The following is a 12,030-nucleotide window of genomic DNA, read 5'->3' on the forward strand; positions in this document are numbered from 1 at the left end:
ATTTAGTTGTTTTATGTTTATTTTAATATTATTTAAAATCTTTTTTTGCATATATCTAGAAGGATCTTATCCTCCTACTTTAATCATGAGAAGGATATTCTCCTTCCATGATAAAGGTGAGCCGGTCTAAATCCTTCACACTTATATTTTTTACAAGTAGGCAATTCTTGTTCAAATTCGATCAAACAAGTTTTCTCTTAAAATAAATTGGTCGTAGGATGAAACGAACCTACCTTTTCTCGAGCACTGTTACATGTGAGAGAGGGGGGGGACGTTTAATTTAAAAAAAGAAGGGGAAGAGAGAGTGTGTGTGGGAATTTTAATTAAAAAGGATAGGATTGGGAAAGTCCTCTAGAGGTTCAAGACTTTCCAAACCTATAAAGAAAATTTAGAGGATGGACACTCTATCAATCGCTTTAAGCCATGAGGACATAAGCGTCTTGAAAATAAGCATCAAAACAAGGCGGAAAGCCCATCATAACAAGGCCGAAAGCCCTTGTGCGTATCGCCGTATAGGGCTTCTCCTTAGGGACGCAAAGCTACCAAAAGCTTTCCCAACCGTCTGACATATGATGCCCCCCGCGTTCAGGCTTCTTCACGACAGCGTTGCCAAGTAGTCTATCGAATGGACGCCTCTGCTGAATGGTTCGTATGCCATGTCCGATCATCATCTGTAAAGCGGGTCTCAGACGAGCTTTCGTGCCCTCTCGGGTTCCTCACAAACCCTGCTTTTCCCGAAGAAACCATGCCTGTGCCCAAGCTTCTGCCAAATTCGACTCTGCTGACTGCATCCATGAAAGCTATATGGACTTGGAAAACAAACATTTTCAAGGATCTCCTTTGTCCAGGGACCAAACCTACTGCCTCATACGAGACTGTGCGGAAGAGAAAGTCTCAATTACTGGCGCACAGTTGCATGTCCTCATGGTTAGCAGTGGATTAGATGTGGTTTCGGCCTTGACAGACCGGCTCATTTGCCTGTTTGCATCACGTAGGAGCTTACTGGAAGCGAGTCTGGTCTTCTGCAAGGTCTCAGAACCAAGCATTTATACATGGCATGCGATCATATCGGCACATGCTAGGCTTGGGTGTCAGAGAAGAGCTCTGAAGCTGTACTACCAAATGCAGGATACCGGTGTCCAGCCAAACCAACTAACATTCGTGTGCATTTTGCAAACATGTGGGAGTCTCCGGGCCGTAAGTCAGGGCATGGTGGTACACACCTCTATCATCATCAGTGGTTTTGAAATCATTGGTATCATTGGCAACTCACTTGTTGACATGTATGCAAAGTGTGGGTACCTCAATGAGGCAGACACGATTTTCAAGGCCATGCCAGCCAGGGATGTGGTGTCATGGAACACAATGATCACTGGATATTCACAGCATGGATATGGTTTGATCACACTCAAGCTTTATGAGAAAATGCAGGAGGAAGGGTTGAATCCTGATAAAATCACTTGTTCCTGTGTTCTTAATGTTTGTGGAAGCTTGGGAGCCATAGAACTGGGTAAAGTGTTGCATGAACACGTCCTCAGGAGAGGCTTTGAGGTAGACACAGTTGTTGGGAACACTCTGATTGATATGTATGCAAAATGTGGAAGCTTGAAAGAGGCACAAAATATATTTTACAAGTTGCCAGATCGAGATTTTGTATCATGGAGTGCTATGATAGCTGGCTATGTCCAGCATGATTATGGTACTTCTGCTCTTGGCCTCTTTGTGAGTATGCTCCAAGAGCAACTGACTCCAGATAGAATCACATACTTGAGCTTGTTAAAGGCATGTGGGAGTTTGGGAATTGTAGTGCAGGGTATGCTAATACATGACATGATTGTGCGCAGTGTTTTTGAGTTTGATGTTGTACTTGGTAGCACTCTTATTGATATGTATGGTAAATGTGGGAATATAGTGGAAGCACACAAAGTTTTTGATGGCTTGCCAAACAAAAATCTAGTTTCATGGAATGCATTAATTTCTGGGTGTGGTCAACATGGTCATGATTATCAGACACTTGAACTTTTCAAGAGAATGCTAGCGGATGATGTATGGCCTGACAATGTAACCTTTCTATGTGCCTTAAAAGCATGTGCAAGCATAGGTTGTAAGGAGATTGGCAAGCTGCTGCACATACAGGTTATTACAGTGGGATTACATTCAGACACTTCTGTCGGGTGCAACCTCATTGGCATGTATGGGAAGTTTGGCTACCTGGAAGATGCACATAAAGTCTGTGAAAAATTTTCAAGTTGTGAATCAGAATTATGGAATGCACTCATTGCAAGCTATGCCCAAAACGGACATGTGCTAATGGCTCTTGAGCTTATGGAGAAAATGCAAGAGGAGGGTGTAATGCCAAATGAAGTCACATGGTCATGCCTATTCAAAGCTTGTGCCACCACAGGGGCTATAGGGGAGGGTAGATTAGCGCATGATCAGATGCTTAGAATGGGAGTGAAACCAGATGTAGTTCTTGGGAATACTCTCATTGACATGTACATTAAATTAGGAAGCTTGGAAGCAGCTTTTCAAGTGTTTGAGAAACTACCAAATCGCAACCTAGTATCATGGAATGCAATGATTGCTGGTTGTGTGTCTTATGGACTTGGTTCTCCTGCTATTGGTCTCTTTGAAAAACTGCATGGAGAGGGCTTGACACCAGACAAAGCCACACTTTTGTCTTCCTTGAAAGCAAGTTCCATTTTAGTTTCCATAAAGCAAGGCAAGATGGTACATGACCAGATCATAAGAGATGGCCTTGAAAAGGATGTTGTCATCGGTAGTGCACTTATCGATATGTATACAAGATGTGGAAGCCTGGATTGTGCTCATGTCTTATTTCAAAAATTGGCAAACCATAATGTGGTATCATGGGGGTCAATGATTGCCGGATTTGCTTTCCATGGTCATTGTGAGCTTGCTGAGGAGTATCTTCATCATATGCAGCAGCAAGGACTAAAACCAGATAGTCAGATGTACACCAATATACTCGCAGCTTGCAGTCATGCAGGCTTAGTTGAAAAAGGCCACCAATACTTCAAATCCATGATAGAAGAACATGGCCTTGAACCTACTATGGAGCAGTTTACCTGTATGATTGACCTTCTTGGACGATCAGGACAGTTGTCCGAAGCAAAGGGTCTTCTGCAGAGTTTACCAAGTACACCTGATATATCTGCATGGATGTCCCTGTTTACTGCTTGCAGGATTTATGGTGACAAGGAGCTAGGAGCTTACTGTTTTGAACAAGTTGTACAGCTGTACCCTGAAATGGCAGCTGGATATGTGGCCATGTCAAACATTTATGCAGATTCACACATGCTGGATGAGATTGAGCATGTAGGAGACCTTAGATCTTCTGCTGGTGCATCAAAGAAGCCTGGAAGGGCTTGGGTTGAGGTTAGCAATAAGGTGCGCGAGTTTGTTGTGCAGCACAAAAGCCACCCCACAGTAAGTGATAAGGTTTCTTACAAATTAGAGCGTGTACGAAGGCTGATGAAGGGAGAAGGATACTCACCACAGGTGCACTTGGTGTTGGAGCAACCAGTAGTGGAAGATAGGTTTTACACATTCAGCAAAGGCAAACTTGTTGGAGCCTGATCTAGCTTTGAGGTTGCAAGCAAGGTTATGATTGCCTTGGCCATGTGATAAGCTCTCGTTGGCTATTTTTTCATTTGCCAAGGCCATGTGAGAATATACACATTGCCAGACCCATTGGAGAAGCACAAGTAGGTGCCTCGATTGCCTAAAGTGATTTAAAATGCAATGAATGGATTATGTAGATGGTCGACTGCTATTGTTCTCAGATGAATTCGAAAAATAAGAAGGTTGTGTTTAAAAGAGGCTTTTCAGAGCCTCCAAATCATAATGACAAGAATTGAAATTCTGTTTTCAAAAAGGGGTTTGACATTAAACTGCCTGGTGGGTTTCAAAGTGCAGGAGCCTAACAACATCTTGTACCTTTTCTCTGCATGAGTCATGCTTAGCTTGATGTGGCTGTACCTTCACTGTTCAGGATGCTTTTAGCAGTGTCTGAATGGAAATAGGCCATGGCAAGTTCAAGGGAAGTTGGGGATGAGCAAGATTGTGCAAGTGCTCTCACTATGAAGGAAAAGAAGAAGAATCAGTCATGGCTATGTTGTGAAAGGGACTCTTTTTGGGGATGTGATCTAGGTGCATGGGACCTTGCCAATGCAGTGATTGAGGGTGCTTTGCCTTGCCCGTCAGTCAAATTCATTATTCTCATGTTGTCCTTGGACTCATCACTAGAGGCTATTAAGATTTCCTCAGTGTATTAAGAGGACCCGATCCAACCAAGGGAGCATTCAGGCCTGCCGTGACAATGCTCCTGTGGAGGATGAGCCAATTGGCGGCAAGCTGCTCTAGACTGCAGTCAAGACAGCAACCTACTCTGGTGGTGAGTCTGGCCTTTGCGATGGTTTCCATGGTAACAGACATGGGAGATATTTATGAGCTAGGAGGACCAAGTATGATGTATAGAAATCATCTTTCAGCTGTTGGAGCAGGTATGAGTACAATCCATTTGATAGCATATTATTGGCAAGGTTTTTGAAGAAGACCATGCACTTTGCAAGGATCCCTGTTGAGGAGTTATCAGCGAAGTCGAAGGGAAGTTTGGTACAAGTAAGGTTGCGTGAGTGCAAGCGATCTCACTACCAAGGAATTTCAAATCACTTTTGGGTATATCATGAGGGGATAGATAATGTCTTTATGGGCATGTGGTCTAGAGGCATGGGGCCTTTGTGGTGACACAGTGCTTTGCATTGCTGACTAGTCAAACTAATTGTTCCTTCTTGTCCTTGGACTCCTTGCTGGAGGCTATCAATATTCTCTCTGTGCATGGAGAGGATGTAGTCAATTTTGGGTATATCATGAGGGGATAGATAGTGAGTCTTTACCGGCATGTGGTCTAGAGGCATGGTGCCTTTGTGGTGACAGTGCTTTGCATTGCCGAGACTAGTCAAACTAATTGTTCCTTGTTGTGGTTGGACTTCTTGCTGGATGCTATCAAGATTCCCTCCATGCATGGAGAGGAACTAGTCCAGCCACTGGAGTATTCGGGCCTTTCAGAGGGTAGCGCTTCTCCTGCAGAGCAATGCACCGCCCAATAATTGCATGCCTTATGCTGATTTTGGCAAAGGACTGGACACAATAACTCACATTGTAGCATCACTTTTCTATGGTGCAGCATTACCAGGAGGCAATTGCCCAAGGGATGATGGATTTAGTAAGAGACCTTTGGGACTTGTTGTCAGGTTACTAGCAAAGGCCTCCTTTTAGCCTTTCATGAGATCACGGCTTCAGGAGAAGTCAGAGAGGCTATCTCATGGATAGATTTATCTCATTGCCAAAGGCAGCATGGATAGATTAGACATTGCAGACCCATCACCTTGCTAGGAGGTACCATAACATGCTGGCTAAGGCGAGTGGTTGAGATATGAAAGCAGAAGCAACTGAAAGAGATGAGCAAGAAAGCAAGAACACATGAACTCAATAAATGGAGAAATGAGCAACGGAATCCAACCACATGGGCTATGGGGGCCGCCAAAGTGCCTCCAGTCTCCCTCTTCCATAGGATGCAAGTGTGCAATTTGTTATGGAGAGTGGAGGGGAAAGAACAAGGCCTGAGACAACAAGGTTGGTGGGGGGTGGCCGGCAGGGGGGGGGAAAGGCCGACGGTCATCATCACGATTCACCCCTCGTCCCCCTCCCAAAAAAAAAGAAACACAATAAAACGTGTGTACACACCCTCCTCGTCTAGTTCTCCCCCTTATCCACTCGCATGCTATCATCACTTGTGTCCCCTCCCCCTTATTGCCTCCTTCCTGTGGTGGCCCCTCTTTTGAATTACACTCTTAGTGCCCCCCCCCGCCCCCCCCTCTTTAACTATAAAAGCTTTCGTAAGCTCAACTGTTGGACTTAACATAATGTTTTTTGTTTTAAGTGCTCCATCTGATTCGGCAATAGCTACTTCTTGCATAGTCAATAAATCTCCTACATCTATCAATCTATTCATCCTTCTTCCAAAGGACATGAAAGCAAGGATAAATGAATTGATGAGGATGTAGTGAACTTGTCAACTTACCTTCTTGACATTGCGAAGCAAAAGCTTGATGGTACTCCATAATCCATGTGGTGGTACTCAATCCACCTTCTCTATTTCATAGCTCTTGATCTAATTTGCAAGCATTTTTATTCACGAGAGAAAATGCAAAGAAAAAGAGAAGCAATATAACCTCTCCAATTGGTCTCTTACCCAAGAAGAGGAAGAAGAGTACATGGCAAGAAAGAAGCTTTTTCTCTCAAAGTTCCTCACTCTTTTCCTTACTCTTAAGATGAAACACAAGTAGATAGAGTAGAAGCAAGAAGAAAAAGCATACTCTTAAGTTTTCACACCACAAGAATGAGCTTATCTATTCACTTTTCAACCTTTATACATAGCTTTTGAGTTTAGGCTTCCACTTAAGTTAGGTGCATGTTGTTTCTATTAGCTCTAGGTTGGTCTTTCTTGATTCATGCAAACATATTTGGACTACATCAACCATCACCACAGTGACAAAAAACTAGGAGACATGCTCTTGCAGAGTTCAGGGTCTTATGTCTTGGTAGAAAATGTTACAATTTGTACAAATGCTAAGCATATCGCAAAATAATATTAGAGCTAACTACAAACATCAATAAAAATTTATGATATGCCTTATATTTTTTGCTTCATTTGTATTTCTCTTTGCTTTTGTTACTTTTGCTCATCTTTGTCGATTAATTTTTAAGTTCTGTCATCTTTCCTATTTTATAGTTAATATTACCCTCCTAGTCGGGTGTCAGTCCCATGGTAGCCTTGGTTAGAGGTAGCATACTTCAACTTATGCCACAAACCAAAAACACTAGAGACAATTGTGGAGTCATTGTGAAAAGAGTAGTGGCTATCGTTAGGGCATGATTTAGAGATTAAAGTTGTTGGGAGCTAAATGTGGAAATTGGAGATGTTTTACGTGTTGAATGTCAAACAAAAATTGGTGATGGTGGGGATTAGCTAGAGCTCATGAGATTATGAACTTCTGGTGCGAGAGTTGTCAAATTTGAACAAAATGATTGAAGCTCGTGACCAAAGAGGATGTTAGCTTAGGCTAGAAATTGCAAGTTGTACCTACAAGGAAAAACCTATTGTAATTTATGTACATAAGATATATTGATGGATTGGAAGACGGGTCCTTCTCCAAGCAAAAGCATGAGTGTTATTCCACACTTGAGGACCCGATTTGTATGTAGGTTACAATGCAATTACTATGTGAATACATATACTATTACATCATTAGAAGACAACATAATGGATTTTATTTAACGATAGTAGTTTGCTCAAGGATAGAGGAGTCGATTGGGAATCATGAGGAGAAGAAATTGGCTTCATCCCTCAACTTTTTGTTTCAACTCGTTTATCTCACTTAGGTCTAGTTGGCAGAGCACTTTGTTGAATGTAACAATTAAGTTGCCCTCTTCATCTTCTTCATATGAGATGTGTTGCATAAGACTGTCTAGAAGCTCTTCATAGTGCTAGAGTATTCCTCATGTTATTTAGGCAACATACCCATATCGGTGTGGAGATAAATGCTTGCGAATAACTTCAACCTAGCATCCAATTTTGTAAGGCACTTTGTGGCATTCCCATTTTTTAAGCAAGATTGCTTTGCCACAACTTCTTCAGGGGCTTCAACATGGCCAGAGGTTTAGGGTGAAATGAGCAATGTTGAAATAGTACATAATCGCTTAGTGCTTTCAAGGTTTTTATATTTGTTCTAAGGCTCCGTGGCTACCATGTCATTCCTTGTCGAATGCGACAAGTATAGTCACAACTAATGGTTGTGATCATTTTGTTTCCACTTTTGATTGGCCATCGTGCACTTCATTCTTAGTTGATCAAGTTTTTTTAATAGCAATTAGGAGCAACTATTTCTTGAAATCCTTGAAACTTCCTAAAGTATCCCTAGTCTTAGCACTTTCACGAGAAGGGGGAATGGGAAAATCTATATATTGGTTGTGTGATAAGGCTATTGGCTTTTTACTTTTCTCCTTAGACTCTATGTTTGTGGATTTTGTAGGTCCTAATTAATATTATTGTTTCCTTTGATTTCTTTTCTTTCTCTTAGATATTGAATGTGTGGACTTGGGAGATCATGTGCCTTCAAGTGGTCTACCAATTGTGTCACTAGGTTATTCATCAACAATCTCTCTTTTTTTTCATCTCCTTGTCGGGCTTCCTAGGTCATGCTAAGTAATGTTGCTAGACTAGATAATTCAATTGCCTTTCATAGGGAGTTGCTCAATTTTTCTCCTTCATTAGATGCATTAACTATGGATGTTGGTGATTGTTTATCCTTGTTGATTATAGATGACTTGTCCTCAACGATTTCAATTAGAGTTGCCTATCTCAATCATTTCTTTTCAAGTTTTTTTTGCATATAGGGTTTTTTTTCTTCCATTGAGGAGGCATCTATGTGTGGTGTGACAAAAGTGGTCTTGCAAGTGGTTTGAATAGTCATTGAGCGAGCATGAGCAATCATGGAATCCATCACTACATATTAGCTCTCTATCGACATCTTTATATATGAGGTTTGAGCCTTTTTCCTAGCTTTCTACAAGTTTTGTAAGTCCATCTTGTATCCTTAGCATTGCTCCCTATATTGTTTGTTTGAATAATGGTCATGTTGAGGTTCTCTTTCTTTGTTGTGTGCCCGAAGCGACTCAAGTATTTCCCCACTTCTCTCAAACTAGCTAGTATCTCTTTTGGGTCAAGGATTTTGTTAACCCTAGTGCAAGATAGAGAAAAACGAAGCAAAAGACAATTTGAGGAAATTTAAAAATGCGGAGCAAAGCAGGAAAAGACGGCCCAATAGAAGGATAAGAGGAGAAAAGGCCAAAAGCGCAATGGCGGCCTTAAAAGTCGAGGCAAAGGCAAAGGCACATTTTAAAATGTAAAGGCACTGTGGGAGCTTTCGCTCAACCGCCAAGACCCACGGACCGCTTATTGTTTCAAGCGTTCCAAGCGAGCTCTAATGGCTATCTCTCACCTAGCCGACGCGATGTCGATCCTACGAGTGTTGTGAGTTTACCTTGATGCCCGATCGAGTACCCTCCTCTCTCTTGCACTCCAGTAGCTCCACGACTCTTGATGCTAGCTCAAGCATCCTCAAGCCTCCTCCATCTCCAAGCTCCATCCTCCATAGCCGCGCGTGCAAGAGAAGAAAAGAGAAGAGAAGAGAAGAAGAGGAGAGGAGATGGTGAAGAGCTTCACCCTCTTGATCCCTCACTCTCACACACACTCACTCCCTCACACTCTCACATTCCCTCTCTCAAGAGCACACACAAGCAAGGAGGAGAGAAGAAGAGAGGAAGAAGAAGACTCTTTTTGCCACACACCAAAGAATGAGCTTCTCATTCACTTTTCAACTTTATATACATGCCCTAATTTCCATGGGCGGTCATCCCCCTTTTTTACATGGCCGGCCATTAGCCTAGGCCCCTTTTCTCATTGTCCTTCTATCTTCCTAGCTTCCTTTCCGTCGCCTGTCTACATTTACAAATTGCACAGGTGAGAGCTCGGCGCTCTTTTACAAGATTTCAGGGTGCGCCTTTTTATTTTAAAATGCGCATTTTTTCCTTTTGCATTTGCCTTGGACTTTTAAGGTTGCCCTTGCGCTTTTGGTCTTCTTTCCTCTTCTTTCTTCAGTCGGGCTACCTTTTTTCTGCCTTTGCCCTGCGTCTTTCCCACTTTCTTTTGCTTTCTTCGTGTTGGGGTTAACATTACCCCCCTCCTAGACGAGTGCCAGTCCCATGGCACTGCGGTGGGCCATAGTGGCTAGTTACATCGGCCTTTAGGCGGAACAGGTAGGTCGGGGTTGGGGTGATTGATAGGTGATGGAGGTTGGGGATGATGACCAGGAGAGATTCCGGCATGCTTTAGGCTCCATGAAGATACTCGGCATCTGTCACACGGTTGTGGCGCCGTTTACGTAGCCGGCCGTCTTTTGAGTATGAGAAATGCTTGAAGCAATAAGCAATCCCTTAGGATGATGGCATTGGTGGGATTTATTCTGAACAAAGCCCTCAGATGCGGTTTGGCTTGCAAACCCGTGGCTTCGATTGAAGATCCTTGTCTTTGAGTTGAAGATCTTCAGTTTTGAGTTGAAGGTCTTCAGGCTTGTGGAATCAATAAGCAATCCGTGGATCTTGAGGCGTTGGGCATGGATCATTGGACGAGGCGGTTCCAAGATCTATGCCAATGGTAGCTCTGCCTTGACTTGATTCACTCAGAGTCGCCATTAGCAGGCAGGTGGCCAGATGCCGGTACAGGAAAATAAGTGTTGATCATTAAGGGAAGCCGTGGGCGATCCTCCTCCGTGGGTAGCCCTGTCTTGAAGTGCGAACATAACCTACAAGAAAAGTTGTGCACTCCCTAAGGGGTGTGTCTGTCTTGCTGTGTAGTGCGTGGTGCGTGTGGTAGTGGAACTGGGAGATGGGTCTGACCTTGGGTAAGCCCTTGGTAACGTCCCACACTTGAGGACCCAGTTCGTGCTTTGTTAGCGGTGCAGTGCAAGTCTTAGGGTGACAGGTCTGAACGTCTTGCCCTTGATGTGCCCTAAGTGTGAAGTGGGGGGGAGAGGGGGCTAGGGAGGATCCTAGGTGCGGTGATTGTGGTGCGTCTTGCCGTCTTCTTCTTTTTCTTTCTTTTAAAAAAAAATATATAATAGCATGAGGAGGCGTATACATGGAGGCAAGCGATACAAGGGCATGATAGGAGTTTACTCCTCGTCATCTGAATGGTGGTAGGGGTTGGCGGAGGGCGGGGGGCCTTGTTAAGGAATTTTCGACTCAACAAGTAGCCTTTGATGTGGAGACGGGTTTTGAGGGTGGTGGTAGAAAGGAAGGGGTGGTTGCACTGGGTGAATTTGCTGTCGTTCATGTCTTCGAGTAGTGCACCACATAAAGATGGCAAAAGAGAAGCATGCATCATGAGGCAAGTCATGGTGTTGTTGTCTATGGCGTTGGGGTCAAAATAGAGGGGTGGGAGGTGGCGTGGGCTCTTGGTGGACTAGGATCCTATTTAACCTAAGATAATTACAAGTGGTGATGAATGCGGGGTCGGGACAAGAGGTGAACTCGCTAAGAAATTTATCTATAGAGCTATACAAGTCGGGAAGGGTGAAGAGAAGGGCGTCCCTATGGGAGGTGCTATTGGTATTATAGATAATGGGGAAATCAAACCTGCCGTGGATGGACGGATTGAAGTCTACCCCTACCCTTCGAGGATACGGCATAAAAGTGGGGTCATTTCTCTCTGAAGGGAGGGTGTTGCAAAATGCCATCTACGCGTCCAGGTTGACGTCAAAAATGCGTCTCCTCCAGGTGGGTTGGCAATTATAGCCTTCCACTGATCTAGGCACCTGGAGGACTTTATCTTGCCAAAACTCACGGTCCTCGGCTCCCCAAGCAGTTGGGTGAGCCTCACGCTCCGCTAACCACTTGGCTTTGAGCCTTGCCCCCATAGCAATGACATCCTCTACCAGTTGAATGGGCAGTACCCTATTCAAGGCAGTGGAAAACTCAAAGCGCAAGTCAAAGGGGTCGCAGTTATACTCCTGATGTTCCCAGATAATCGATTCGGCATGGAATTCAGCAGGGGAATCTTAGGTGCGCAGTAGGAGAGGGGCGGGCTGTCTTGGAACGGGTCTGGCATTCAGCTTTCTTCTTGCCTTCTCCACCATCTCTTTCCTGCGGTTGGTTTGGGCCGCTCTTCTCTCGGCAGATGTATCAGGGGGCTGCACTTCGGCTTGTTGTGGCTGAGGGGGTGGTGGGACGTATTCCTCCTCCTGAGGTCCCAGATCGAACTCCGGTTCACCCCCTTCTACTTGCTCGTCTTCTTGTGCTTTTGCCTCTGTGAAACTGAGGTCATCTATCTCCTGCGCCGTCAGGCCTACCTGTGCAAGATATCTCCTCTGCTCCTCTAGGCTCTGC

The 12,030-nt window shown here is 44.0% G+C and overlaps 1 protein-coding gene across 1 annotated transcript; it reads left to right on the plus strand.

The window, feature by feature from the left end:
* Positions 1–461: 461 nt before the first annotated feature.
* LOC148022618 (pentatricopeptide repeat-containing protein At5g27110-like) lies at positions 462–6,109 on the plus strand. Its single transcript, XM_087695579.1, has one exon. The coding sequence runs from the start codon at positions 643–645 to the stop codon at positions 3,598–3,600; it is 2,958 nt and encodes a 985-aa protein (XP_087551705.1). The 5' UTR covers positions 462–642; the 3' UTR covers positions 3,601–6,109.
* The last annotated feature ends 5,921 nt before the right edge of the window (positions 6,110–12,030 follow it).

The sequence above is a fragment of the Lygodium microphyllum genome, chromosome 16, assembly GCF_053477565.2.
Source record: "Lygodium microphyllum isolate KBCC chromosome 16, Lygodium_microphyllum_v1.1.10, whole genome shotgun sequence".
Taxonomy (NCBI): Eukaryota; Viridiplantae; Streptophyta; class Polypodiopsida; order Schizaeales; family Lygodiaceae; genus Lygodium; species Lygodium microphyllum.

Excerpts from the sequence above, each read along its gene's own strand:
- LOC148022618 (XM_087695579.1), top strand. The coding sequence starts at position 643 with ATGGTTCGTATGCCATGTCCGATCATCATCTGTAAAGCGGGTCTCAGA.